At 48.7% G+C, this 25,995-nt stretch overlaps 10 protein-coding genes across 10 annotated transcripts; 6 read left to right on the top strand and 4 right to left on the bottom strand.

The window, feature by feature from the left end:
• Positions 1-142: 142 nt before the first annotated feature.
• ATX1 (copper metallochaperone ATX1) lies at positions 143-373 on the top strand (the record flags this gene model as incomplete). Its single annotated transcript, XM_022608479.1, has 1 exon — positions 143-373. One exon carries the CDS (start codon positions 143-145, stop codon positions 371-373), a length of 231 nt encoding a protein of 76 aa, XP_022464971.1.
• Positions 374-992: 619 nt separating this feature from the next.
• Positions 993-1,505, top strand: LTO1 (ribosome biosynthesis protein LTO1; the record flags this gene model as incomplete). The annotated part of the gene is made up of 1 exon (XM_022608478.1): positions 993-1,505. The coding sequence occupies one exon, from the start codon at positions 993-995 to the stop codon at positions 1,503-1,505; it is 513 nt and encodes a 170-aa protein (XP_022464970.1).
• Positions 1,506-1,693: 188 nt separating this feature from the next.
• Positions 1,694-8,335, bottom strand: POL2 (DNA polymerase epsilon catalytic subunit; the record flags this gene model as incomplete). Its single annotated transcript, XM_022608477.1, has 1 exon — positions 1,694-8,335. The coding sequence occupies one exon, from the start codon at positions 8,333-8,335 to the stop codon at positions 1,694-1,696; it is 6,642 nt and encodes a 2,213-aa protein (XP_022464969.1).
• A 348-nt stretch (positions 8,336-8,683) lies between these two features.
• YIF1 (protein transporter YIF1) lies at positions 8,684-9,589 on the top strand (the record flags this gene model as incomplete). The annotated part of the gene is made up of 1 exon (XM_022608476.1): positions 8,684-9,589. The coding sequence occupies one exon, from the start codon at positions 8,684-8,686 to the stop codon at positions 9,587-9,589; it is 906 nt and encodes a 301-aa protein (XP_022464968.1).
• A 161-nt stretch (positions 9,590-9,750) lies between these two features.
• On the top strand, positions 9,751-10,821 carry PDR17 (phosphatidylinositol transporter; the record flags this gene model as incomplete). The annotated part of the gene is made up of 1 exon (XM_022608475.1): positions 9,751-10,821. The coding sequence occupies one exon, from the start codon at positions 9,751-9,753 to the stop codon at positions 10,819-10,821; it is 1,071 nt and encodes a 356-aa protein (XP_022464967.1).
• A 128-nt stretch (positions 10,822-10,949) lies between these two features.
• KNAG0F00510 (uncharacterized protein) lies at positions 10,950-11,969 on the bottom strand (the record flags this gene model as incomplete). The annotated part of the gene is made up of 1 exon (XM_022608473.1): positions 10,950-11,969. One exon carries the CDS (start codon positions 11,967-11,969, stop codon positions 10,950-10,952), a length of 1,020 nt encoding a protein of 339 aa, XP_022464966.1.
• A 191-nt stretch (positions 11,970-12,160) lies between these two features.
• Positions 12,161-13,009, top strand: IST1 (Ist1p; the record flags this gene model as incomplete). The annotated part of the gene is made up of 1 exon (XM_022608472.1): positions 12,161-13,009. One exon carries the CDS (start codon positions 12,161-12,163, stop codon positions 13,007-13,009), a length of 849 nt encoding a protein of 282 aa, XP_022464965.1.
• Positions 13,010-13,212: 203 nt separating this feature from the next.
• On the bottom strand, positions 13,213-16,398 carry PIK1 (1-phosphatidylinositol 4-kinase; the record flags this gene model as incomplete). The annotated part of the gene is made up of 1 exon (XM_022608471.1): positions 13,213-16,398. The coding sequence occupies one exon, from the start codon at positions 16,396-16,398 to the stop codon at positions 13,213-13,215; it is 3,186 nt and encodes a 1,061-aa protein (XP_022464964.1).
• Positions 16,399-16,723: 325 nt separating this feature from the next.
• LYP1 (lysine permease) lies at positions 16,724-18,517 on the bottom strand (the record flags this gene model as incomplete). The annotated part of the gene is made up of 1 exon (XM_022608470.1): positions 16,724-18,517. The coding sequence occupies one exon, from the start codon at positions 18,515-18,517 to the stop codon at positions 16,724-16,726; it is 1,794 nt and encodes a 597-aa protein (XP_022464963.1).
• A 952-nt stretch (positions 18,518-19,469) lies between these two features.
• On the top strand, positions 19,470-25,556 carry BNI1 (formin BNI1; the record flags this gene model as incomplete). The annotated part of the gene is made up of 1 exon (XM_022608469.1): positions 19,470-25,556. One exon carries the CDS (start codon positions 19,470-19,472, stop codon positions 25,554-25,556), a length of 6,087 nt encoding a protein of 2,028 aa, XP_022464962.1.
• Between the last annotated feature and the right edge of the window lie 439 nt (positions 25,557-25,995).

Here is a 25,995-nt window from a genome sequence, read left to right as displayed (position 1 = left end):
GGTGCAATTCGGTCATCTGCGATGCTGTGAGTCGTTATATAAAAAAACTTGTGTCTCTGAGTCGCATTACCCCTCCAGTTGGTCTATCACTTCTAGTTGTTGTAGTTTACAGAGTGTATAGGAAAACCCGCAACCCCCCAGAATGAGCAACCACTACCAGTTCGACGTCGTGATGACGTGCTCGGCCTGCTCAAACGCAATTAGCAAAGTTTTGACAAGAATGGAGCCCGAAGTGACCAAATTTGACGTTTCCCTAGAGAAGCAAACGGTGGATGTGCAAACGGATTTGGCATATGAAACCGTTCTTGAGAAAATCCAAAAGACCGGGAAAGAGGTTAAAGGTGGTAAATCAGTCGGAGCGCAGCTAATATGAAGTAACTCGTTTGTCTACACCGGTTCGGCCCGAGGAATTTAGCATTAAAGTATCGCTTACCAAGATTCCCAGGAACAAACTCGTCACATACGGCTATATATAAGGTGTGTAATACCCCTAGCTAACGTCATATTTTAGGTTCTTGAGTGTTCGTCATCTTAAAATAGCATCTCTTCGAGATCTAGAATTGTATGTATAACGTAATTGAGTGAATGAAAGTCTCACGTTACTTGCACTTTGACCTGTATGTCAACTTATGTCCCCTCGTATATTATACGTAGTGTTTACAATGGCATTGCAAGTACCTTTCTGTAAGGTCCTACAAAGGTGAATACGGCACGAATAAAATGCACCACACTCAGCAATTCACATAATAAATAAACAGAACAGACACCACACTTCCTACAACCCCAACCAAATCAAAAAACCTTCCTGCTAATTTGATACCCAGAGTTGACGACCTCTTTTTACATCTCTTCCCGTCGAGTTTATTTTCTTCTTTTGATTAATAATATCCAGGATTCGATGACCTGCCAGAGAGCATAAAGTTGTATACGTATGTAAGAGTGTTTGTGCGCTTACCATCAGCTGTCCAAACTGTCGGATTACAATCTTGAGAATGGAATTTGACGAGCTGTTAAATCTAGAAGAGAAGTTCTACCAGGAGGGTTTAGAAGAGGGCCAGAACGAAAACTTGAAGAACAATTTCCTCGAGGGAAAGCAGTTTGGGCTACAAGTTGGTTTCCAAAGATATGTGCTCTTGGGTCAGATGCTAGGTCTCTGTGGGATGTTTGAATCGTTGGAGTTGGGGAACGCGATGCTCGATAAAAACATAAACACCATCCGTTCTCTGATATGTACCATTGAGATGAATAACGATGAGGAGAACGTGGAAAATCTAGAGAAAGTACTTGTTAAACTGAAGAACAAGTTTAGGACCATACTATTGAGTGTACAGCGATTGGTCAAGGAGAAGAACAAAACAACTGGTAACGAGCAAAATGGGAAGTCCTTGAATTTTGATGACGTCGAAAAATTGTCAAGGATGATAGCAGGGGAGATGAAAGGTTTTGTGGAAGACGAGGACGTCACTGAGGCAAAAACTACTCAGGACCAAGCAAACGACTGGTAAGGAAAAGATATTTGCATGCCATGCATTTCACAAACCGTACGCATATAGGAGCGAAGTGATCGGCTCTCTGAGGCCGTTATAGAGTGCGCCTAGAGAACTATATATATATATATATACAAAGGCAGTAACCTTGTTGGACACTGTATTTGCGCAGATCGGTATCATCTTAAAAAATTACTACGTATTATTTAATGCTGGTGCAGCTCTTGAATGGTATCTTTCAACAGATCAAATTTGAAATAGTCAGCGACCTGTCTGTAAATTACCACTTGGTTTTCAAGATCCAGCGTTTTGGCAGAGTTTACCCATTTACCAGAGCAGGTACAATGGGTACTCATATAATCCATCTTGATCTTGTGGCATTTGGAACAGTGCAAGTCCTGAGAGACAAAATTGTCACTCTCAGAACATAACTTTTGAATCAAAAACTCTTGTAACAAGTCTCTATCAAAGTCCTTATGACAATTCATGCAACTAAAGTCGCCGGATGAATCCATCCTGCAGAAATCAATGGAAGTCGCGTGGAAGCAATATCTACAGGTAACCTCGTTTATTATCAAGTTCTTACACGGATTGCTGAACTCTGCTTCTTTGGCAAATTCACGAATTTCAAAAAGCTTCAATAACTCTTTCCGCAGGGCCCTTACCTCCAACAACGTAATCTTGGAAAGAGACATTACCTGACATAAGTCCTTGACCAGTTCCAATAAGGGGTTTTTAAGTGGCAAATATAACCCAGGTAACTCTGGAAATTTATAGTCCTCCAAGTACTGAGGATCCAAAATAAACTCCTGCTGATTCCGATATAGTTTTTTGACTCTTTTTATCAGCGGTTTGGCGAACAGTTCAGTGAAGTTACTCAACGAGTTTACTTCTTCATCACCGCCATCTGATGACTTCTTTGTCTGTATGATCTGTGTGGCCCTTTGAGTACCCATGTTCTTTTCAAAGTAAGTTCGTTTGGTTTTCGTCATGCTATCCAAAATAATAGCCATCCAGTCATCAAACTCTGTTTGGAAAATGGGGGGCAGCGTGTTCTTTATTTGCCATACGGAATAGGCATCATAATCCTGTTCATCTTTGTCTTGTATAGTTGAACACGCCAAACCACCGAAGTTAAATTTGTCCATCCATATCAGCACATCCCAATATTTTTCAATCCTCAGATCAATGTACTTGAATAATGGGTTCACCTTCACCGCCTTCACCATGTACTCACTATAAGCGTAACAGTTTTCAGGTACAAACTTATTCGTTTTGACCATTAGTTTGTTTCGATCTGCAAAAATTACTGTGGACCCCAAGCTATTGAATTCGTTGAGTAATTGCAGCAGTGACTTTCTGGTCAAATTGTGCACATGATACCTCAGGAGAATGTCGAATAAACATGATTCTGGATTCTGAACCCAGCTTATGAATGCATTCACTAAAAGATCAGCCGTAAAATCTTCATTCAAGGCCTCTTCCCACCAGTCTTTCAATAAGTTTTTCAAAACGGTTAAAGATTCGGCGTTAAAAGCATCTTCAACAAAAACAGAGTTCTTCTCAGAGCTAGCTGAGTTCATAGCGCTCGACTCAACATTTGTGAGGTCGCTTCCTTCAGCTTCATTAATCAAAGTGGATGCCAGAACGGTATTGATCGTCAAATTACGGATCTGAATTTCAAGCACAGTTTTATCGTAAATGTCAGGGGTATTGACATCTGGGAAAGAAAGCTCTTGCATGATTCCTGAAATATTCGGGTCGTACTCCTTTTCAATACCAGCCAAATCCGGAAGCGGGCCATTCTCATTCCACCACAATACTATATTTTCGTGTCTTAGCTTTCTGGCGTACAAAACATCGATAACATAGCCCATGTTATCCAGCTGCAGGTTACAGACCGGAATATTGCTATAACGAGCAACTTTGACCATATGGGCCACCCATGAGCTGCATGAAAATATTTGGTTGATGATTTTAGAACAAAGATTGGATTGCCAGTTGAGTTGAGGCAGCGTTAGTGGTGTTGTAGCAAGCTCGAGCACTGGTAGGGTCCGCAGATTTTTTATTTTGCTAGTTAACTTCTTGTTAGAAGGAGACTTCAAAAGCATTAAGAATTGTTGGCCTTTTTCCTCTTTCATCTTACCAATGGACACAGTTAAGTGTCTCGTCAATTTGTTCAGATCTGTGAAACTGTGTAGATTAAATGCCACCGTTTCTTTGAAATCGATAAATCTTGAAAACTCTCTTAGTTTATCCATTCTCTTCTCAAATAAATCTGAGTAAATCTTTGTGATCATCTGTTCAGTAATCCCTTGTGCCTGTATCGACGGTTTTAGGGTGAATATTTCAATTTCCTCATTCCACGATTTAAATAGAATGAAAAATTCGTATCCAATGTTAGTTGTAAAGTGCAGTAAGTAAGCGGTATCGCTTTTGAATCTGCTCATATACCGTTCATTATCGGTCATGTTTAGACTTTTCATGTCAAAACCGTTCTGAAGTCCCTTCCCAAGCGAGCCAAGTGTATTTGAATTGAACCTGACAGAAGAGCCTAACTCCATAACTGCATGTTGAGTAATATCCACAGCTCCCTCAAATATACCAAGTACATTATCATCGTTTAACACACTTGATCGTTTCTCGAGCTCCTCACGATAAACTAATTCCGGGAGAGTTAATTTGAACAAACTCCCAGAAGGATAGCGATTGATTTGCGGGTGGTTTGGAAGAGTGGCGTTCGATTTTTCTACCATGCAATCTTGAATTGGACCAAGTGATGCCACATTTGTCTTGAGCTTAACGTAGACTGTCTTGGGTATCTTGAATCGCAATTGCTGGATTTTACCATTGATGAGAATATGAACTTCTAATACCCCGGGTTCGTTTGTCTTTCTATATTGCAGAATTTCCCACGTAGCATTGGCGTACGTTTCTGCTTGCTTCCTTACCATATTACCCAATGCCGATCTATCAACAGTTCTATTATTATCACCAAATAGTTGGGTTCTGCGCTTTCTGTCTCTTGCCTGAATTTTCCACTTAATTTTCTGATATTTTAGCCACCCTACATAATCCTCATGCATCGATGGGCATTCTTTTGGAAGCGTCAATGAGTCTTCAACTTCCTTTTGATCACGCTTCCTCTTTGCAAGTCTGTTTTTCCTGGAAACTTTACCACTCAATTTTTTTGGCCGGGGCTCTTCCGTACCTTTATAAAGTATGTCCTCGATATCCTGGATTTTGCCTGCTACTGGAATGTCGCTAGTTTTGGTGAAGAATCTGTTTAGAGAGGTTTGTTTGAATTTGTCGTTCATGGTATTGATCTTCTTCTTCAACCAATCAGGATGGACAACCCTTGGAACTGGGTTCTCGACATTCTGTAGCGCTGCAGGAATTGTAATAATTTTTTGGATAGTGGAACCCAGTCTTTCCTTGTAGTATCCCCAGTCTATAATTGTCCGGATGTCAAAGTTATCCAGGGATGGGTCAGCGGTCCAACGTCTTAGGAAAGATCGTTTGATGGCGATATCAGCGGAGAAAATGGCAACGGGAATGGCCCTTTCTGTGACTGGCGCATTTGCCGGTCTGCTACTGATAATGTATTTACATTGTAGACCTTTGTCCTTCACCATTTCTTCACCTAAGAAGTCACCGAGACGCTTGGCTGTGGTGATAGAAGTCGATTTTTGACCCTCGTACTCCTTTAAAGTCTTCGACATGCTTCTATTCTCGCAAATAAGTTCAATCAAATCTTCGTCCTCCAGCATTTTCCCCTCCGTATCAAGAACGTCGAGCCATCTGTTGGCCACCGTTGCAACCGCATTATAACAATTTTGCAAGGAATCCCCCTCCAAGAACAACTTGAAGATATCACTTTGAAAGTTTTTGATCAACTGTAATTCACCACGTCTCTTCAGTTCAAAACCCTTCAACTCTGCTAGGGACCCATCCTCGTTGAACACGGCGTATCTTTTTTTGATACCTTTACCTTCCTCCTTTGAGGTGGGCAAAATCATAGCCCTGTAAGGCCCGTCCACTTCAAAAAAAATGGAGTTGTCAGAGTGTGTCTCGTACTTAAGCTTCTCAGGGTCTACCAGTTCTTGGTATTGATCGTTGGTAAACTGTTGGTGCACTCTGTAATTCAGCATGGAGCACGGGTACGACAGGTACAATTTCTTTCCGTTTTCAAGCTTGAAAGTGTAATTGTCCGGGAAAGATTTGGGCAAAATACACCAAATACCGTCTGTATCGAGCTCCAACGGTCTTCCGACTCTCTCTACAAGGGATCTTGCCATTTGGATGATAGTAGCACCCGTCAGACACGTTATCCCTGCCATTTCCATCGAATACCAACGAGAACCTTTCCTCATGACGTAACCGTAGAAGGAATTCAAGATGACTTTGTGTGCAAGTTGCAAGGAGTCATACAACACAACCATTTTGGTCGCCTCGTCCTTTTCGTGTTTATCAGCAGGATCTATCTTAGATGCCTTCCCCTTCCACGTTTTCGCGAGTCCCTTGAATTCGTACCGTCTGTCACGGAACGAACGCACCGTGTTGACGTAAAATGGGTTTTCCCTTTGGCAGACGATCGCTTCTCTCTCGACGACCTCGGACACTTTGACTCTGTGGTAGACTTTCCTGGAGTACTCACTGAGTCTCTTTTTGATGTGTGCCACCTGGTCGGCGTAGCTCAGTTCGTCGAAAGTCAGGATCGGCTTCTGTGAGAACTTATTCTTGTTGGGGAAAGTCTCGTTCTGCAGCGCTCTTTTGATCATGTTGTACTCGTCCATCTTGGCCGGAAAGAACTCGCCTCTCCATGCCCACTTCAGTCTGCGGGCACACGTCTTGCCCGGTCTATTGAAGTCGCAACTGGCACAGTCCCTCTCCGTTTTGATACTGTCCGGTTGTAATCTGTTTGTCGTCATGATGTTTGGGTACATGGATGCGACGTCGACGTGGTAGATGAGAGGCAATTCGTGAGTTTTCCTGTTTTCCTTGAGTTGCAGCAAGCTGTTTGTGATTTGTTCTTTGACCTCTTCGAGGTTGGTCACTTTGTCGAGGGAGCAGTTGTTCTCCTTCTCAATGCAGAATTTTAGAGTCGCTGGTAAGTCCGCGAGCAGTTCATCGACCGCTGTGGGGTCAATTGTGAAATCGTTCTTTAAATCGCTTCTGAAGACACCGGCCTCTAGGGACTCGACGTGCCCTCCGACGTATGTCTCCGATTCAAGTAAATGTCCATCGTAAAACCTCTCTATCGGGTCCGTGTGCTTGTTCGGTAGCAGGATATTGTTCTTGTACGCCTGTACCATGAGCAGCATCTCACAGAGCGTACCCGTCCCCTTCCTGAGCACTTCGTCTGGGTTTAGAGGAATGATACTGCACAGGGAGAAGATAAACGGGTGGACGTACTTCATGTACAGATAGTACGTTGCTACTGCGTCCGAAACGGAGTACTCCGATAGCTGTTGTGGTTTCGTGTAAGCGTACGGTGTCATGAGTTCTGGGTCTAGTTCGATCGGGTTGTACCCCAATTTCGCCTGCGTGACCGCTTTAAGACCTTGGGACCCCTGTGGGAGGTACGAATCCCTCTTGACCCACCTGAAACAGTCCATGTGGCAACAGTATGCGGATTTGTACTCCCCCTCTGAGTCTGCCGCAAACCCGATCTCTTCGAACATATCGAGTCCGTGGATCCTTGCTCTGGTCTCGACGAAGGGCCAATCGAAGAAGTCACCGTTGAAAGTCGAGATGACCGTCGGACGGACGTCCCTGATGTGTTCGAAGAACCGCTGGAGCAACGCGAGCTCGTCCTGCTCGTTGAAGATGGCGAACTGGCCGCGGAACTCCGGTTTCGGCGTATACTCGAAATCCTCAATGTCCTCTGAAATGATCTCCCTGTTAGTGATGAGGTACCCGTCTCCGTCGATCATGTACGAGATCATCATGATCTGGTCCACTGCGGCGTCTGGGAACTTGAGCGGTGGCTTCGTTGTCTCGATATCGAAGGCAAGGACCACTGGGTCCGCGAACGCGACTTTCTCAGGGCACTCGAGGAACCCGAGATCCGTCACGTTGTACCATTTCCCAACACGGACGTCCCTGTCGATGGACACTCTTACGTGGTAGGGCACGTCGTATTCTCTAATTTCATCAATGAATCTTTTAGCATCTCCCACTGTGTTTTCCACTGCGTGGGGTCTGTATATGTTCCGTTGTGTCTTGGTATTGGAGTTCTCTTGAAGGATGGGTCTAAGTAGTCTTCTTGCCTCGAACAGCTGGTTGTTGTTGACAAACGACAATTTGATGAGCGGTTTCTTCAACCCTATCAGATGGTTGTCTAGGGACAGATCCTCCTTTTGAAGGGCCTCAATGTTCTTTAGCGTTCCCTCGAGCAATTTCTTGAGGTACTCTTCTACATCGTTGAGCATTCGATCGTCCGTCACAGTCACAAAGAAGTAAGGATCATAAGTGAGCGTGGACTTGAACCCACCACCTTCCTCATCTAGAAAGTAGAAGTCCACACCGGCGATACCACCGGCACCACTACCACTGGAGGAACCGTGAACGGACTCCAGCGACACGACCACGGGGTGCATGTTCACCAGCCATCCAACGCGCCCGGGCACCTGCCCAGAGGCGTCCCCGCCACTGAACTGCGGCGGTCTGTACCGTTCAAACCCCATCACGGCGTCTATCTCGTCGACCCGCTGCGTCTGCAACAACTGCTGCGCGACGACCGCGAACGGGTTCGCGCCACCGCCATTAGCGGTCCCCTGCGCACCCTTCACAAATCGCGCTGTCGACGCTCCCTTGCGTGCCCTCGGTCCCATGTACGCAGACATCACTGGCCGTTACCGTCCTGTTCTTGTATGTTGTAGATGTAGATGTAGTAGTGTCTTCGTTTCGTCTTCGCTTTAAATTTACGCGCCGACGACGCAACGAAAGCAAACCTCGTGAAGTGGCGGAAGAAGACAGTTACGAGACCCTCAGCGCATCACGGCAGCACCATCCCGTGTAGTAAACCCTCATTCTGTCAACCGCGTGGCCACAAGCCCTCACATACGGCCAAAACACCGCGTCTTAACACACTCCCCATAGTTAAGAACTGCGCCAAAACGTGAAAACCGGTCCAACAAGAACATACTACAACTGCTACAACTACTACAAGAGCAATACGACAGCAGCACACGATGGCTTACAATCCGTACTACAATCTGGACGGCGGGCAGGGGTCCGTCAACGACAGGGTGCCACTGCAGCAGCCGCAACAGCACGTTCAGCAGCAACAGCAGCAGCCTCAGCAAGGTTCGCAGATGAACGTTGGACCAGCAGGGTCGATGGCGTTCCAGTTGGGCCAGAACGCGTTCTCGAGCTTTATCGGGCAGGAGAACTTCAGTCAGTTTCAGGAGACAGTGTCCCGTGCCGCAACTGGGTCCGCGTACCTCTCGCACTACTTCCAGGTCTCGACGTCGTTCGTGTTTGCCAAGATCCGCCAGATATTGCTACCGTTCCTCAAGGGGAACAACTGGCAACGCACCCCAGCGGGTGGTCCCAGTGGCAATGGGGCCAGTGGCACTGGCCCAACGGTCACTTTCCTCTCACCCATCGAAGATGAGAACTCTCCAGACATGTACGTCCCATTGATGGCGCTCGTGACGTACATTCTCGTGTGGAACATCAAGCAGGGCCTTGCAGGCGCGTTCAACCCGGAGAACCTCTACTACAAGCTGTCCTCGATCCTCGCCTTCGTCGCCCTCGACCTTTGCATCCTCAAACTGGGGCTGTACTTGCTGGTGCACACGGCGTCACCAACGGCAAGCGTCACCGAACTTACTTGCTACGTTGGGTACAAGTTTGTCCCCTTGACCCTCGCGCTGCTGCTCCCCAAGAAACCCCGCTGGGTCGGCATACTGGGCACAGTGTACCTGTTCGTCGCGTTCGGAGTGTTCCTCCTCCGCTCAGTCAAGTTCAACCTCTTCAACGACGCAGTCGCGGATATCATCGGCGTCAAGAAGTCTACGGTCAAGCAATGCAACTACTTCCTCTTCGTCTACGGCTTCGTCTGGCAGTCCGTCCTCATGTGGCTCATGGCGTAGACCCTCTTCCATCCCCATCTACGTACTCTCTGTATAGAACTCCCGCAGTGCGTTATATATATTACCGCAGATTCGAAGACCCAAGTAACAGGACAAGAGAGGACAAGAGAGCACCAAGACACATTCATTAAACACCCTGCACGCTGGTTAATTGCATAGCTATGGGTCTGTTCTCACGCAAGAAGGATGCACCAGCGGCGAAGAAGCGCGACGACCTGATCCCATGCGACAGGATGGTCCTGGACCCGCCGCAACAGAAGGGCAAGCACGGGTACGGCCACGGGTTGTCACGTATCTCGCCAGAGCAGCAGCAGATGTACACCCGTGTGCGGAACCACTTCGCGGACGAGGCACTAGTACTGCCACAGGACACTAACGCCAGTGGTAATGACTCCGCTGAACTGACACCTCTGAGCTCATGGGAAAGGTTCTGGGTCTCGAGGGAGTGTATCCTGCGGTACCTGCGGGCGAGCAACTGGCACGAGGAGGAGGCAGTCAAGAACTTGTCTGAGACGCTTGTGTGGCGCCGTGAGACTGGGCTCACTCACGATCCCAATGCCTCCACGGCACCGGGACTCTCCGCAGAGAGTGTCGCAGTGGAGAACGAGACCGGGAAGGAGTTGGTCCTTGGGTTTGACCGTGACAGTAGACCGCTCTTCTACATGAAGAACGGGCGCCAGAACACGGAACCGTCCTTCCGGCAAGTCCAGCACATGATCTACATGACCGAGGCAGCCGTGACCGCTTGTCCACAGGGTATAGATCAGATCACAGTGCTCGTGGACTTCAAGTTGTACAAGGAACCCGGAATCATCTCGGACAAGGCGCCACCTATCGCAATCGCGCGCGCGTGCCTCAACGTCCTCCAAAACCACTACCCAGAGAGACTCGCCAAGTGCATTCTCATCAACATCCCATGGTATCTATGGGCGTTCGTCAAAATGATGTACCCGTTCTTGGACCCGGCTACCAGAGAGAAGGCCGTCTTCGATGAACCTTTCGAGAAGTATATCGACCCAGATCAACTCGACGCTCAGTACAACGGGAAACTGGATTTCCACTACAAGCACGACGTGTACTGGCCAGATATGGTCGCCAAGTGCGACGCTAGCCGCGAAAGACAGTACGAACGGTTCTCCCAGTTTGGCGGGGCGGTCGGGCTAAGCGAGTTCGACTTCAAGGGGACACACGACGAGCTCAAGTACCCAATTGACTACGACATGAGCAAGTAGAACCCTAAGGAACGCTATTATTACTAGTACTACCTTATGCTTATCCATACATACAGACATACACATAGACATACGGATATAAAAATAGTGACTAGTACTCCAGTTAACAGGGTCCCTCAAGACTGCCCTCACATGCTCTTCCGCTTCTTCTTCTTGCCCTTGCGGTCACTCTTTCGTATCGACTGGCCCTTGCCCTGGAACAGCCGGAGCTCGTCAGTATCGTCCTCTTCCTCACCCTCGGCACGAGGTGGTACCACGGGGAACCCGAAGAACAGCTGGCCGTCCGGGATGTCCAGCCGTCGCGGCTCGTGGTCCAACGATATGCTATTGAGGTCGACGTCTAGAAGGGCGCCCGTGGCACCGCTAGAGCTTTCCGCAGCCTTCTTACCAGAAACCTTAGATCCTTCGCCCTGGAACCGGTTTGTGCTCTGAGAGGAGGTCATCACCGTCTTCGCATACTCAATTCTGTTCCCCATGGACCCAACTTTCAGCTTTGAAGTATCTCCGCCGCGCGGACCCTTCTTCTGTGCCTGGTCTGCCCTCTGCTGGGGCTCCGGTTCGACGTATCCGACGGGCGGAGCAAAATCGGTCACTAGATCGGTCTCAACGACGCAGATGCTGTGGCTCGTGGAATCCGGCTCGACCTCGAGGATCTTGATGCGGTACACGGCCTCGTTGTAGCTGATCTCTACAATGTCGCCCACCGTGAGTGTCGAGAATGTCCGCAGCGCGTTCTCGAGCACAGCCTTAGGGTCGCTGATGTCCAGGAAATCCACGGACTGCGGTTCCAGTTTTACAAATTTACCCAATGGAACTTCCGCGGACCTCACACGCAGCACTGACCCTGGTTGTACCTCCAGAGTCTCCATCATCCACTGTGGCAAGTACACGCGGCCCTCCTCCGCCACAAACTCGAGCACCCCACCGTAAGTCACCCGTTCGGACTCCTGCGCAACGAACTCAAACAGCATCGGATAGCTCACGTTCAGCAGGGACAACCTATTCAATGCACTAGGAGGCAGGAACACCTTCCCGCCGTAGTTCGCCCCGTCCTTCCGCACGCCCTCGGGCATCATCGCCACCGGATAGCACCGGAACAACTGCTCAAAACGCTGTCCGACATAGTACGAGCCAAATCCACTAAACATCGCAACAAACACCTCACAGACACAGTCGTCGTCGTCTACAGTCTGTCCCGCAGTCGCTAGTCTTCAAAGTGACCTTCACCTTTAACTTCGTCAACTTTTAAATATATGAGAGGGTGTCCTTGTAATAAACAGTTCTGCATCGAAAGGGAGTACGGCACATTCCACACCCAATTGACACCATAGACTCGAGGATGCCGCCAGCGCAGGTGCCCTTTGCGCTGAAGGTGAAGACGCTGCTGAAGATGTGCATCCAGCGGCTTCGGTACGCCCAGGAGAAGCAGCAGGCGCTCGCGAAGCAGGACAGAAGGGAGGTCGCGCAGTTGCTGACAGATGGGCGCGAACAAAAGGCTCACTACCGTGTCGAGTCCCTTGTGAACAATGACGTTCATGTCGAGTTGCTCGAGGTACTCGAGCTTTACTGCGAGCTTTTGCTAGCGCGTGTTGGGATCCTCACGGATGTCAAGGACGAGGCGGACCTCGTCGCGAACCACATGCAGGATGGGATCAACGAGGCCGTGAGGTCGCTGTGCTACACGGTTCCACATGTCTTGGAGGTCAAGGAGATTGCACAATTGAGGGACCAGATTGCGCTCAAGTTCGGCAAAGATTATCTCAGGGCAGTCACGGAGGACGCCCTGGGGGTCCCACAGAAAGTCGTATCGAAGTGTTCGCCGAACCTCCCCGGGAATGACCTTGTAGTGATGTACTTGAAAGAGATAGCAAGGACTTACGACGTTCCCTACAGTCAGCTTTCAGATAGCGAGCCAGAGAGTACAGAATCTCTGGAGGAGAAGTCTGTCGACGCAGAAGACAAACCCTTCGTAGCGGTGGATAACGACGTGCAGGTCGATTCGGACGACAAGCACCCTATAACGGTGCGCAAACCTAGGCAAAACAGCGAGACCATGAAGCAGGACCTGAAGATCCCCAAGAACATCAAGCATGAGGTCAAAGTCGTCCACTCGAAGGCCAGCTCGAAGTCGAGCGAGGATGATGAGTTCGCCGAACTCAAGAAACGGTTCGAGAACCTGCGCAGGTAATCAGTGCAACAGGGGGGGTTCTACTCCCCCGCTGTAGACGAATCACACAACGTACCTTTACCAAATCAATAAATACGTACACTTGTATATGACAAAGAACGGCCGGGCCGACGTATTCGTAGCCTTCTCAGCTCTACTTTATATATATATGTATGTATGAGAAAGATCTATGTTTGAAATGAAGAGTTCATCGCATTTCTTGCTCAACTGTATATCCCTTGGGTGATCAGCTGGAATTGATCGTACAGCCTGGTGTACATACTCTTCAGCGACTTCCCTATCAAAAAGTTCTCGACAAAGTCGTCGACCTCCTCATCCTTCAACTCCAAATGGAAACGCTGCCCCAACTGCACGCTCGTCTGGTCTCCAATTGCAAAGCACGGCTGCATGTTGTCCTTCTGCATGATTTCACACATGGACACTATTTGACTAGAGTGCTTCCGTAGCGCTTTGAATCCGCTTTTCATCAGCCGGACGAATTTCTTGTATGGTTTGCCCTCTGGACCATCCATCAAATCAACGTACTCCTGCGTCAGCTTGAAAGGCGCAGCCTCGAACCCAACGGACCCGGGCGAGTTCGACAGCATGAACCCGAAATCTATATGTACAACGTGGCCCTCGTTATCAATCATGATGTTACCGTTATGTCTATCCTTCACTTGCAAAATGTAACATATTAGCGAGTACGCTGCCAGTGAGGACGCAAAGTTGTCCTGCGCTCTCCGAAACCTAAAGTCGTCCCTACCACCAAACGCACAGATGAAATGGTCCTGGATCGTCACAATCCTACCTTCCTTATTGTCCTTATCGTCCAGGAGCTTGTTGCTCAAAGACTTCTTGATACTGTGCACCGACATCGCGTTCGTGATGGTCTCCACTAAACCCGTCGTGGCACTCGTTATCAGAATCTTCATTTTTTTGACCCATATATCGGTGTTCTCTATGGTCCATATTTGTGCCATCGCCTGGATCATTTGACACGCAAACGCTTCCTGTCTCAGATCGTCACCTGATTTCGCAATGACGGAACATAGGTCCCAGTTTTCCAGGTGGCCGTATTCAGATGTTCTTCTGATCCGTTCCTTCTTAGTTTGCCAGTCCTCCCCCAAGTATGAGGTGTCAATACCACCGGTCATCATATCGTTCTCCAACCGACGTTCACCAGCTTTACTATCAATGGCCTCAAGGTCGCGGTACCCAAACTTATCCTGAACTTGCTGCATGGACGAGATGATGTCGCTCATAATTTCGTTGGAAGAATTGGCGAGCTCTGGTGGCATCAACTTCAGCTGGTTTAGCATCAGCGACGACAGCCGCATTTGTTCCGCAAGCGCGTCCGTCTCATCAGCAGCCTCCTTTGAGTTTCGTCGACTGACGCCATCTGTGGCGGTGACCACGTCATTGATGTCGGAAACAAAATCTAATTCCCTGGATCTCTTGGTCTTGTTTTCTGGGAGCATGGGCACTTTCCCTGCCGTTTGTAAGACAGCAGATTTCCTGTACGCTTCTGCATCCGTTTGGTTTTTAATTTTGATCATGGACATGTCTCCGAGATCCATTTCCCCCGTCGAACTAGGAATAGACGATGTCGCAATAGTCTGTTCTGTTTGAGCAGCACTGTTTCCGTTTTCTCCAAGGATGCCACTTGACACAGAAAACGGACTCCCCAGCGAGACAAAGTCATTGTTATCCCGTTTCCTGTTCAAGTAGTTCAGATCGAACAGGGGGGCGTTGCTCTGCGAGCTTTTCCTCAGTACTGCCTCATTAGTCTCTGACATCGGGTCAAAATCGAAATCGTCCCTCAAGTACTCGATCAGCAACAGGTATGGCACCTTCTCTGCAGAATTGAGCACCTGAGCCTCGCTTGCCGTGATCAGCACCAACCTGTGCAGCTTACCCTTCTTGTTCAGAGGTAACAACGTTGGAATGTCCACCTCTGCGGGGAGGTCTCTGTTCATGAGCGACAGTTCTGCACGAAGGGCGCTCAGTCTAGCCTCAGTAGGGACTTGGGCCAGTCTCTGTGAGATCGACTCCAGTGCAATGGCAAACTGGGTCTCGCAGCGGAAATAGTTGGCCTTGAGCATCTTAATCTTCTTCGTCGTAGAAAGAGTCGAGATGTCCACGGGAGCGACCAAGTCCTTTGAGTTTTCTCTTTTTCTAAGTTGGTCATAGTGTGACTCCGGTTGCGTGCTCGACCTCTTGATCGAGGGTTTCTCAGAGTTCACCTTCTTCAATGGTGTCATAGATTTCACACGCATTGCCTGGTGTAAATCGGGCATTGAGTTCGTGAACTGCGTGTGGTTGGCCAAGTCTGGCCGTTCCGTAGCGTCCCCGTCGCTCTCCTCTGCAAGGTCCGTCTCATTCTCCGTGTCTGTGGCCCCACGCTCTGTGATGTCGTCCAATAGTGCCGCTGGGGTCGACTGGTTCTCCCCTATAGCCTTGTCCTCGTACGTTCTGTGGACAAAGGATCCGTCCATGTACTTCGATTTCCGCTTGGGCAGTCTGATGGACGTCGAAATTTTCTCCTCGTACACTTGATTCCCGACATCATCGACCATGTTAAAGTCAAGCACCGTCGTCTCGCTGACCCTGTTCTTAGGTTTCCTAAACAGAACGTCCTCTCTCGACTTTGTGCCCTCCACGAGGTCCACGCTGTGCACCGCTGGGCTTGTAAATACGCCCGTGGATGCAAAACTGGGGGACCCGGACAGAGACTTCCGCTTTGCGGACTTGGACAGTGCCTTGTTGAGCAACGTGTTCTTTAAAGTGAGGTTCTTTGTCAGATCCTTCATTGCGTTCCTAGCGAGTTTGAAGACGTACGATTTCTGTCTCTTCCCCTGGGACTCGATCAACGGTTTCGTGTATTCTGTCAGTGGTGGGAACGCCATGCATGACATCATCATGGAGGATAGGACGAGTGCAGGTGCGACGTTCTCGTGCATCTTTTCCACTTTTGGTTCCTCGTCCGATATGCTAAACAGGCTCTGTTGCAAAGCGTTGAGCACTCTGCGCGCGACTTGGAATCCGTAAGATGCCGGGTCTGTAGACAGGTCCGTCAGCAACGCCTGTAGTTGCCAAAAGGTCAACAATGCAAAGTGTGGGTTCTCCCCCCTCAGTTTCAGCAGCAAGTCCTCCAATGCGAGGGACTCGGATTCGATGGTCAGCAGCACTTGCACGAGCTGCGGGATGTAGAATTGCAACTCGCTGTGTGGGAACGTAAGCAGTTTCTGACACAGGTAGTAGTGGATCCCGACGTTATTGGCATGTTTGCACAACAATTCGATGCAACTGTAGAGCGAGAACTGCGGTGAATTGATGTACTTTAGCAGCTTCACGTTCGGCTGGTCTTCCAGTGCATCGTCGACTGGTGCGGTAGCAGTACCGGGCATTGTCTGTGTCCGTTGGGCCAGTATTACAAGAGTACAGTGCAGCGAACGTACTCGACTTTGGTACCGGACTGTTCCCGCTCGTGAATAATAACCAAACACGCTTGTATTTTATATATTTATATTTTTTTGTTCGAAGAAGAGACGTGCAGTGTCGAAGGCATCGCATCGCATTGCGTGGTGGACTTGTACGGGTTTGTTATAGTGTTTGCATTGGTCCCGTTGGGACCCGACGCTCATTATATATTAAGAATACATGAATTAATGTCACACGCTGGGATGCGTCTATATATGTATATATAGGTGTACGATGATGCATGCGCTTTGTTCAAGCGGCCCAAGCCCAGAACTTGTCCCACAGAGTTTTCGGCTCGTCGTCCTCCCACACGATGCTCTCTATCTCTCTTCTGTCCGTGTCTATGTCGATATCCTCCAGTTTGAGTAGGAATCTGCCACGGTAATACAGTTGGCAACCTACGACCAGTACCGCTAGTAAAATGAGCGAGATGTATGAGGTGAAGAAAGTGGACACGTCCCAGGGGCAGAATGCCTGGTACCCCTGTATGAAGATGATCACTGTGACGAAGAACGCCGCGTAGTAGGCCCCCCAGGGCATCAGTTTTGCCTTGAAGGGTAAGTCGTCCCTTGAGATGCCTCTAAACTTGAGTGCCTGCATGAATCTGATATGTGCCAGGGAGATGAACAACCACGCGCATAGCCCGGCAAGAGTGGAGATGTTGATCAACCAGTTGAAAGCTGTGTTTGCGTTGTTGTTCACGACTAGGAACGCGAGCAGACCGAGGGACGCTGTACACACGACGCCCAAATAGGGGACCCCGTAGCGAGTCACGTAGCTGAACTGCTTGGGGGCATTCCCCGTTAGTGCTAGTGCGTATAGGACCCTGGACCCAACGTACACGTTCGAGTTGGCCGCGGACATGACGGTGACCATGACTACTGCGTTGAAAATGTCTGGTAAAACTTTTGTGTGGGCGTTCTTAATCGAGATGACGAAAGGTGAGGATGCGATGACTGCATCCTGAGCGCTGAGCCTCTTGTCGTTGTAAGGGAGGAGCATCCCGATGAAGAAGAGGGACATGATGTAGAACAGAACGATTCTGAAGACGACTTTGTTGATTGCACGGGGGACGGTTTTCCGCGGGTTGGCCGCCTCACCTGCCGTGATCCCTACCAGTTCTGTACCTTGGTAAGTGAACGCAGCGTTGATTAGAGACGCCACCCAACCTAGAAACTTGCCCGTGTTTTTGTTCTTGGAAATGATCCCGGGCCCGAAAGCACCAGGGTGTCTCCAGTATCTGAATCCAATGGGCCCCTGGTGGGACCCACCACACACTATCACAAGTGCATAGATCAAGTAGCCGACGATAGCGAGCACTTTAACGAACGCGATCCAGAACTCGACCTCCCCATAAACTTTCACTGGGAAGAAGTTCATGAGTGTGACCAGAACCCAAAATATAGCGATCCATGCTGCCAGGGGGACCGCTTTGGTCCAATACTGGATAACCTGACCAATGACCGATATCTCGACGGCGTACGTGATAGCCCAGTTGAACCAGTACATGTACCCGTTCGCGACCCCGAACGCTGGGGACAGAAACCTCTTCGAGAACACTGTGATGGACGACGTCACTGGGATGAAAGTGGCCATCTCCCCCAACGACTGTGTGACGAAGTATATAATCGTACCCATGAAAATGTACGCAATGAGGGATCCAACGGGCCCGGCAACAGACAACGGCGTCGATATCCCGACAAACAGACCCGTACCAATCGTGCCCCCCAACGCAATCATCCCAATATGCCTCTGTTTCAAAGCTCTCTTCACCTTCGTCTCGTGCACCTCCGCCTCCAGCTCATCACTCCCATCGGACTCCGCACCATCGTCGACGCGCGAGTTCAGCCGCGACCGCGTAAGCGACCCCGTGACCGAGTGCACGTCCGCCTGCGTCGACACATGCTTCAACTTCTGCAGCCTGATCTTCTCATCGGGCACGATATCCTCCATCTCGTACGGCGACCCGTCGCCGCTCGTCTGCGACCGCGTGTCGTCGCTGTCCCCGACCGCCCTCGCCTTTATGAAACTCCTGAACTTGCCCATTGCGCCTGCGGACTCCTCAACCTGACCGCTACCAACCGCCAATTGCAGTGCGATGAGCAACACGTTACCGCAGACATGACTATGTTATATAACGCAAAATTGTTCAACCTCGAGAGAGAGAGAGACCCACAAAAGCGAAAAAGAAACTTTTTCCAGACGTCGCGCGGGAAAAAAGAAAGAAATCGCGACGGAAAAGCCGCCGTGCTGTGGTGTCGGGGTGCACAGGGTGGAAACCAGAAAACGGCCCTCAGAATGCGTCATTCAAAAGAGCGCGTTGGCAGCGCCGCACGCCGTGTGCAGTGACGGGTGGGGCCGTGGGCGGTGCGTGGGTAGACCTGGTGCGCGGGACTGGGCCCCGCAAAGAGACAGTTTTGTGTTACCCGGATGCGTGCTTCTCGCATAGCACTATTATCTATATACCTTTTGTACAGACCTTGCATTTCAAGTGCTACAGCAGTGCTGTCAATCGTAGATTATGGCTATCGCTGGCTTTTACTTTCTAGAAATGAACATATTATTTACAATTGCGATGCCGAGGTGCAACTGTAGAGGTTGATAATGTGAATCGAATTATGATTGGTCGGGTCGGGGAGACCCTGTAGTTATAGCATCTCCAGCACGTACTTAGCACTATCCTGTCACGTGCAATTCCGCATCTGACGATTTTTCAATTCCGCACCAGGTCTAAGCGGCCGTATCACGTGATGAGATGGCGCTGCAATTATGGACAGGTAGCCCTGTTGGGAGCGTGCCGGGATGGTACTGCCCGTGCCGGGCAGTTCTTGTGGGTTGTGGCAGCACTCACAATGGGAGCTCTGTTCAAAAAGTATGGACTGTTAGTTACTGCTGTCTTGTTGCGGGTATTCAATTCTGCAGCAAGTACTAGTGGTCACGTGCTGGGTAAGCAATCGCGTGGCGATACTGGGTGGTTGCCGCCTCTCTACGTACCAGAATGCTTGCTCTACGTCACACTATATACCAATGTATTCCACCACTCGCCAACCACTCCCCCACACGCTTTGGCCTTGCTTCAAAAACGTCTCTCTTCTTTCACTCGCTCTCTCTCTGTCTAATTTTCCCGATATTTTGGGCCCCTTCTGTAAAAGGCATTTTGCCAGTACGTAAAGACAGGACACTCTGCATACTGACAACAAGAACCAACTCAAATCAGGGCAAGCCTAGTTGGAAACCCGTGGCAAAACGGCGGAAGGCTCAGCGGGAAAACATGCTGAGAAATAATAACTCCAACGATAAGGCGGGCTCCTCCTCGTCTGCCAGTGGCAGCGGCAGTGGCGGCGGCGGACTCTTCTCAAACATCAAGAGACTCGCGAAACAGTCCTCCTCCGCATCGAGCAGCAAAGCAGCACTCGCAAGGGCCCAGCAGCCAGAGGCACCGGGGGTACCCAAACCGCTCAGTAAGAAGGCTACCATGAACTCGCAGAACCTGTCGCACTACACGAGCGGCGTCAGTGCAACAAGCAGCGATGGGGATGGTGGTATGGCGTCACCGGAATATACACACTCGCGCACGCAATCGGGACAGACGTCTCGCTTCTCGTATACTTCCCCCTCGAGGAGGTCCTCCTCGGATGCGAAACTGGCTAAATACCACACGGCACAGTCCTCACAGAACAGTATAGCGTCGCAGGGGTCCCTCTCAACGTTGTACAACAGGTTTATCTCACCAGAGGACGGGAAATTGCGTCTAGAAATGCCAGATGACCCGGCAGAAGTCGAATTGCTCTACGAGGATATCATGTACAAGAGGAATATCTTGCAGAACTTACCAACGGATAAACAACTCGAACTGATGAATTACGACGTCAAGAAGAAATGGCTCATCGTGAAACAGGACCTTCAAAACGAACGGAAAAAACTGAAGACAAAGACATCGTCTCATCAGCAGACTGTGCAGAGTGCACCCTTCATGAACCTTCAGGACACTTCTTCTTCAGCTTCACTCCCAGGTCAGGGATTTCACGACCAACAATCTGTCGTCTCGGAGACATCGTCAAGGGTACCAACAACAAATGACGCTGCATCGATACTTAGCTCAGCGACACCATCCTTGAGACACCCGTCAAGGAGGAAACAACAGTACACTTTAACAAACAAGCAACACACGGTGTATCCTGCCAATGGTACGGCAGAACGGCATGCAAGCTCATCAAGTACCCTAGCCTCAGATAAAACGAACAGACTCCCCATACACTACGTGAAGAAAATTATAGCGGACCAACTCTCCCAAGACGAACTCAATGATTTGTGGGTCACCCTCAGAACAGAGCAACTCGACTGGGTGGACGCCTTCCTCGATAACCAGGGTCACATCGCAATGGCTAACGTACTTATGAAATCGCTGTACAAGACATCCCCAAACGTTAGCCTCTCGGGGCCACTCCTTGACAAAGAACAGTCGTACTTCAAATGCTTCAAAGTGTTGTCCATGCTCGCACAGGGGCTCAGAGAGTTCACAGATCACAGACTTATCACAGACACAATCGCAAGGGGGCTCTTCTCCTCGCGGCTGCCCACCAGGAAAATGGCAACTGAGATATTCGTGTGCATGCTCGAAACTAAAAATCAAACGAGGTTCGACGCAGTCATCACCTCGCTGGATCAGAACTTCCAAATAGGAAGCAACGCGCACATGGTCAATAACCTCCAAAAGATGCCAGATTATTTCATACACCTCAACTTGCAGTCCACGCTTAAAGTGGTCCAAGCATGGTTGTTTGCCATCGACCAAACACTCGACGGAAGAGGTAAGATGGGTTCCCTCGTCGGCGCATCGGACGAGTTCAAGAGGATTGACGGGGAAAACTCGGTGCTAGAGTACTGCCAGTGGACACTCGTCTTCGTCAATAAGTTCTGCCAGTCCTCAAATAACCTTAACCAAAGGATGCTCCTCCGGACAAAACTGGAGAACGCAGGGTTCCTCCGCATCATGAACAAGATGAAGCTGCTCGACTACGAAAAGATTCGCGACCAGATCGAGTTCTACGAAGCGGGGAAACTCGACGATTTCAACTCTCTACTTGAGTCCCAGAACAAACACGCAAACATCGACATGCAAAACCCACTCTCCCTGTTGCAGAACCTATGGGACGCTTGCAGGGGTACAGACAGCGAAAACTTGCTCGTCAGCCTCGTCCAGCACCTCTTCCTCTCCAGCACGCGGCTGATACAGAACAACAAGGACCCGACGCAACTCGCCAAACAGCTGAAATTGATAGACTCCCTGGTCACCAATGTAGGGTCCTCTGTCTCCGCTGTTGCTGACGAGGAAACAACCATGAGCATGACCATACAGAGGCTCTTCGACTCTATGCAGACAGACGAGGTCGCACGGCGTGCCATCATCGAAAGCAGAACTTTGACAAAGAAAATGGAGGAACTGCAGGCGGAGAAGGACAGACTGGGGGATAAGTTGAGTAAAGCGGAGGGAGGGCTTGTCGGAGAGTTACAGCGCGATATCAGGGAACGAGATGCCATCCTTGCAAAGAACCAAAGAGTCAACAAACAGCTGGAGAACGAACTCGAGGAGTTGAAGAGGAAAACGTTGATGGAGAAACACGAGCACGAGGTCGAACTTAGAAAGATGCTTACCATCATCAACTCTAAGGCATCTCCAAACCTTGCCCAAAATCCATCCGCCAGCGTTCTCAAATCGCATGACCCAAAGAATAAAGAAAGCTTGTTGTCTGAGCAACAATCAAAGATCCAAAAAGTGTTGCAGGATGGTCTAACCCGTACGAAAAAGGACTTCACAAACGATGCGAAGAAGTTCGGCATGACCGTTCAACCTAACAAAAGACTGCAACTTTTGCGAATGAAGGTAGAGGACATAGAAAATGAAGCAAGACAACTTGAGATGACAAACTTCGCCGATATTGAAAAGAATGCAACACCTGTAATTCTTACAAAAGGTACCAAGAAGAAAAAGAGTAAGAAGAAGTTGAAGACCGCACAGCCAGATAAGAAGCAGAGAGCCAACCAACGCAATGAAAATCAAAAGATAGAAGCTCTAAATAAGCTGCGTATGGCGCTCACTGCGATTCAGTCAGAGTCCAACGATATTTCGAAGTTCAACGTGGAAGAACATGTCAACGAACTATTCACGGAAAGAAAGTTCAAGGCACTGCAAAGATTGAGAGACCTGGAAAGCAAATTTAACGGCTTGAACACGAACTTCAATATAGACGATATCATTGCATCTACAGAAAAGGCACTTACTGCAACGGATGACGGATACTCATTGGATCCCAGAAGGGCGGATAACAAATTAGATGAAATAGAGCGTCTGACAAATGACTTATCTAAGTTGCACGATAGCATGAAAGAGCAAGAGCAGGCCACGCTACAGTCGGATAATTCATCTGAGTCATCGGATTCAGAATCTGTAGAATCAGATAATGAAGGTTCCACTGTCCAAAGTGATGTTTCTGAACCCACAGTTGGCTCTGGGTCGTTTTTGGCAAGCTTGTCGCAAAAGTACGAAACGGGCCAGAAGCAGCCTAACAGCCCGGTGACTGTAAACCAGAAAGCGTTTATGACACGTTTAAAGAGATCATCTGGTGCTCCATTATACTTACAAGAATTGAGCAAGAAAATTCCGCAGAGACCAGCGTTTGATGAATCTGTGGATAAAGTCACATTGCGGAAAAGCACAGGTGACAGCAACGCTAATTCGGACGGAACCACTGCAAAATCACTGGATAAAGACGGAGATGACAATACAGAACAATCTACACCGGAGGGTGCAGAGTCCATAATCTCCTCGAATGGAGAAACTTCGACTCCTGAAGGCAGCGCCGATGTTGCCGGTTCTGTGCCTGCTCCTCCTCCACCACCTCCACCACCTCCAATGCCCTCACTACTCACGGAAAATAAGTCCAATTCATCAAGTCCCGCTCCGCCACCTCCACCACCGCCTCCTCCAATGACTGAAGGTATCGTTTCCCGTTCTTCTAGTTCTGGTGCGATACCGCCCCCACCTCCTCCTCCACAGGCTACCTCGGCAAAGAATTCCCCTATTCCATCTCCACTATTTTCTCAGTCGTCTATATTCGAAAAATATCCACGTCCACAGAAGAAACTGAAACAGTTGCATTGGGAGAAACTGGATTCCACCAATAATTCTATCTGGAGTGCTAGTAAAGCTGAGAAGTTTGCCGACGATTTGTACGAAAAGGGTGTTTTGTCCAATTTGGAGAAAGCGTTTGCTGCAAGAGAAGTAAAATCATTGAGCTCCAAGAAGGGTGATGATTCCAAAATTACGTTCTTGACCCGCGATGTCTCGCAGCAGTTCGGAATCAACTTACACATGTTTGGTAACTTGTCCGTTGAGGAGCTGGTAACAAAAATCTTGAAGTGTGATAGAGAAGTTTTGAACTCGCCAAGCGTCATTGAATTCCTTTCCAAGCAGGAGGTTGTCGAGGTATCGGTCAATCTAGCAAGAAATTACTCTCCTTATTCGACCGATTGGGAAGGTGTGAAACGTATAGAGGACGCGAAAGCCCCCGAAAAAGATCCAAACGAGCTACAAAGGGCAGACCAACTTTATATGTCACTAATGGTTAACTTACAACCGTACTGGTCTTCTCGTATGAGAGCTTTGAAAGTAATTACAACGTACGAAAGGGAATATGCAGAACTTCTAGAAAAGCTAAGGAAAGTTGACAAAGCTGTGGGTTCATTACAGCAGTCAGAGAACTTGAAGAATGTTCTGAACGTCATTCTCGCTGTTGGTAACTACATGAACGATACTTCAAAGCAAGCTCAAGGTTTCAAGTTAGCGACTCTGCAAAGATTAACTTTTATCAAGGACACCACAAACAGCATGACATTTCTCAACTATGTTGAAAAGATTGTCAGGAAGAACTACCCAACTTTCAACGATTTTTTGAATGAACTACAACCTGTTCTTGACGTTGTAAAAATTTCCATTGACCAATTGGTTTCCGATTGTCAGGAATTTAGTGGCAGCGTTGTTAATGTTGAGAGGTCTATTGAAATAGGTAACTTGAGTGATTCGTCCAAGTTTCATCCATCTGATAGGGTGCTTGTGAAAGTCCTGCCCGTTTTACCTGAGGCTCGAAAAAAGGCTGATTTACTAACCGATGAAGTCAAATTGACCATGCTCGAATTCAATAATTTGATGCAAACGTATGGGGAAGATTCGGCCGATAAGTTTGCCAAAAACTCGTTTTTTAAGAAATTTGCAGACTTTATCCAGGAGTACAAGAAGGCGCAAGTACAAAACGTTGCTGCTGAAGAGGAGGAACAACAGTACGAACGACATAAGAAAATAGTTGAAGAACAACAGCGTCAAGGAGAAGAAGCCCGTAAGCGGCTGGAGAGTGCTTCGCCGGATGCCACTAACGGAGAGGACACCACTGCTGTTGACGATGAAACAAAGGATAGACGTGCGATCATGGATAAATTGTTGGAACAGTTAAAAAATGCAGGCACGGTGAAAGCGGACCCATCCTCAGCCCGGAAAAGGGCACTGGCGAGAAGGAAGCTGCTTGGGGATAAGGACGCAGCCAGTGCCTTATTGCATGATATCGACACGGACGATGATTCTCTAGTTTACTCTCCGGATACCAAGAGACAGTCTGTAGGCCATCTGATTGGTGGGTCGCCTACCCCAGGTGACAAACTCTTGGGGAGCACACCTACAAAAGAGTTATCCTCTCCGACTGCTGGGCAGGATGATGAGGATGTCACGGATAGAGCCAAGGCCCTGTTGATGGAACTACGTGGCGGACAGTCTTCTCCTATGAAGAAGAATGCCTTCTTGGACGAACAGCGGGAAAGAATAAGGTCTAGGAGAAGAAGAAACGAACTCGCGGGCACAGAACCCCTCCGCGGGGGGAACAAACTGAGTTTCTTCGAAGCCGAAACGGAAACGAGCGAGACAGCCCACGACGCAGATAACGACACAACGAAAGGGCAGACCGCGGATGCATCAGATAATCTTGACTCAAACGACCAATTGGAAAATCCGTCTATCATAGAGGATGCAGACAAATAGTGTAGAACCTGTATCCAAACTTCACGCATCATAGTGTCACCAGTATACGTAAATACACATAATATATACATATACTTTAAAATGCATCTAAGAATACCAATTAAACTGCTCTGAGTTCACCAATTTTTTTCCAAAAAGGTTCCCTAAAACGATACCATCCTACACATGTGAGTCACACGGTCTACAGAAGACCGACGAACCGCACCACACCCTGTTTCTGCCGTCCTCATCGCTGTCACCGCCTTGACGTCGAGAATCCGGAACTTCCCCTCAAAAAATGTTCAAAAAAATAAAATCTAGAATGTGACAGAAAAGCCGTATACGTGAAACGGATAAACGAAGATAGAGGACAGGAAGGCCTAGGTTGGTGCAATTGGACATTGTGACGGTAGTTTTGCCCTGGAATTTAGTGTAGTTAATTGGTGAGTCACTGTTGCGG

The sequence above is a fragment of the Huiozyma naganishii genome, chromosome 6, assembly GCF_000348985.1.
Source record: "Huiozyma naganishii CBS 8797 chromosome 6, complete genome".
Taxonomy (NCBI): domain Eukaryota; kingdom Fungi; phylum Ascomycota; class Saccharomycetes; order Saccharomycetales; family Saccharomycetaceae; genus Huiozyma; species Huiozyma naganishii.
Note: the sequence above shows the minus strand (reverse complement) of the source record. Positions and strands in the feature narration are given on the sequence as shown.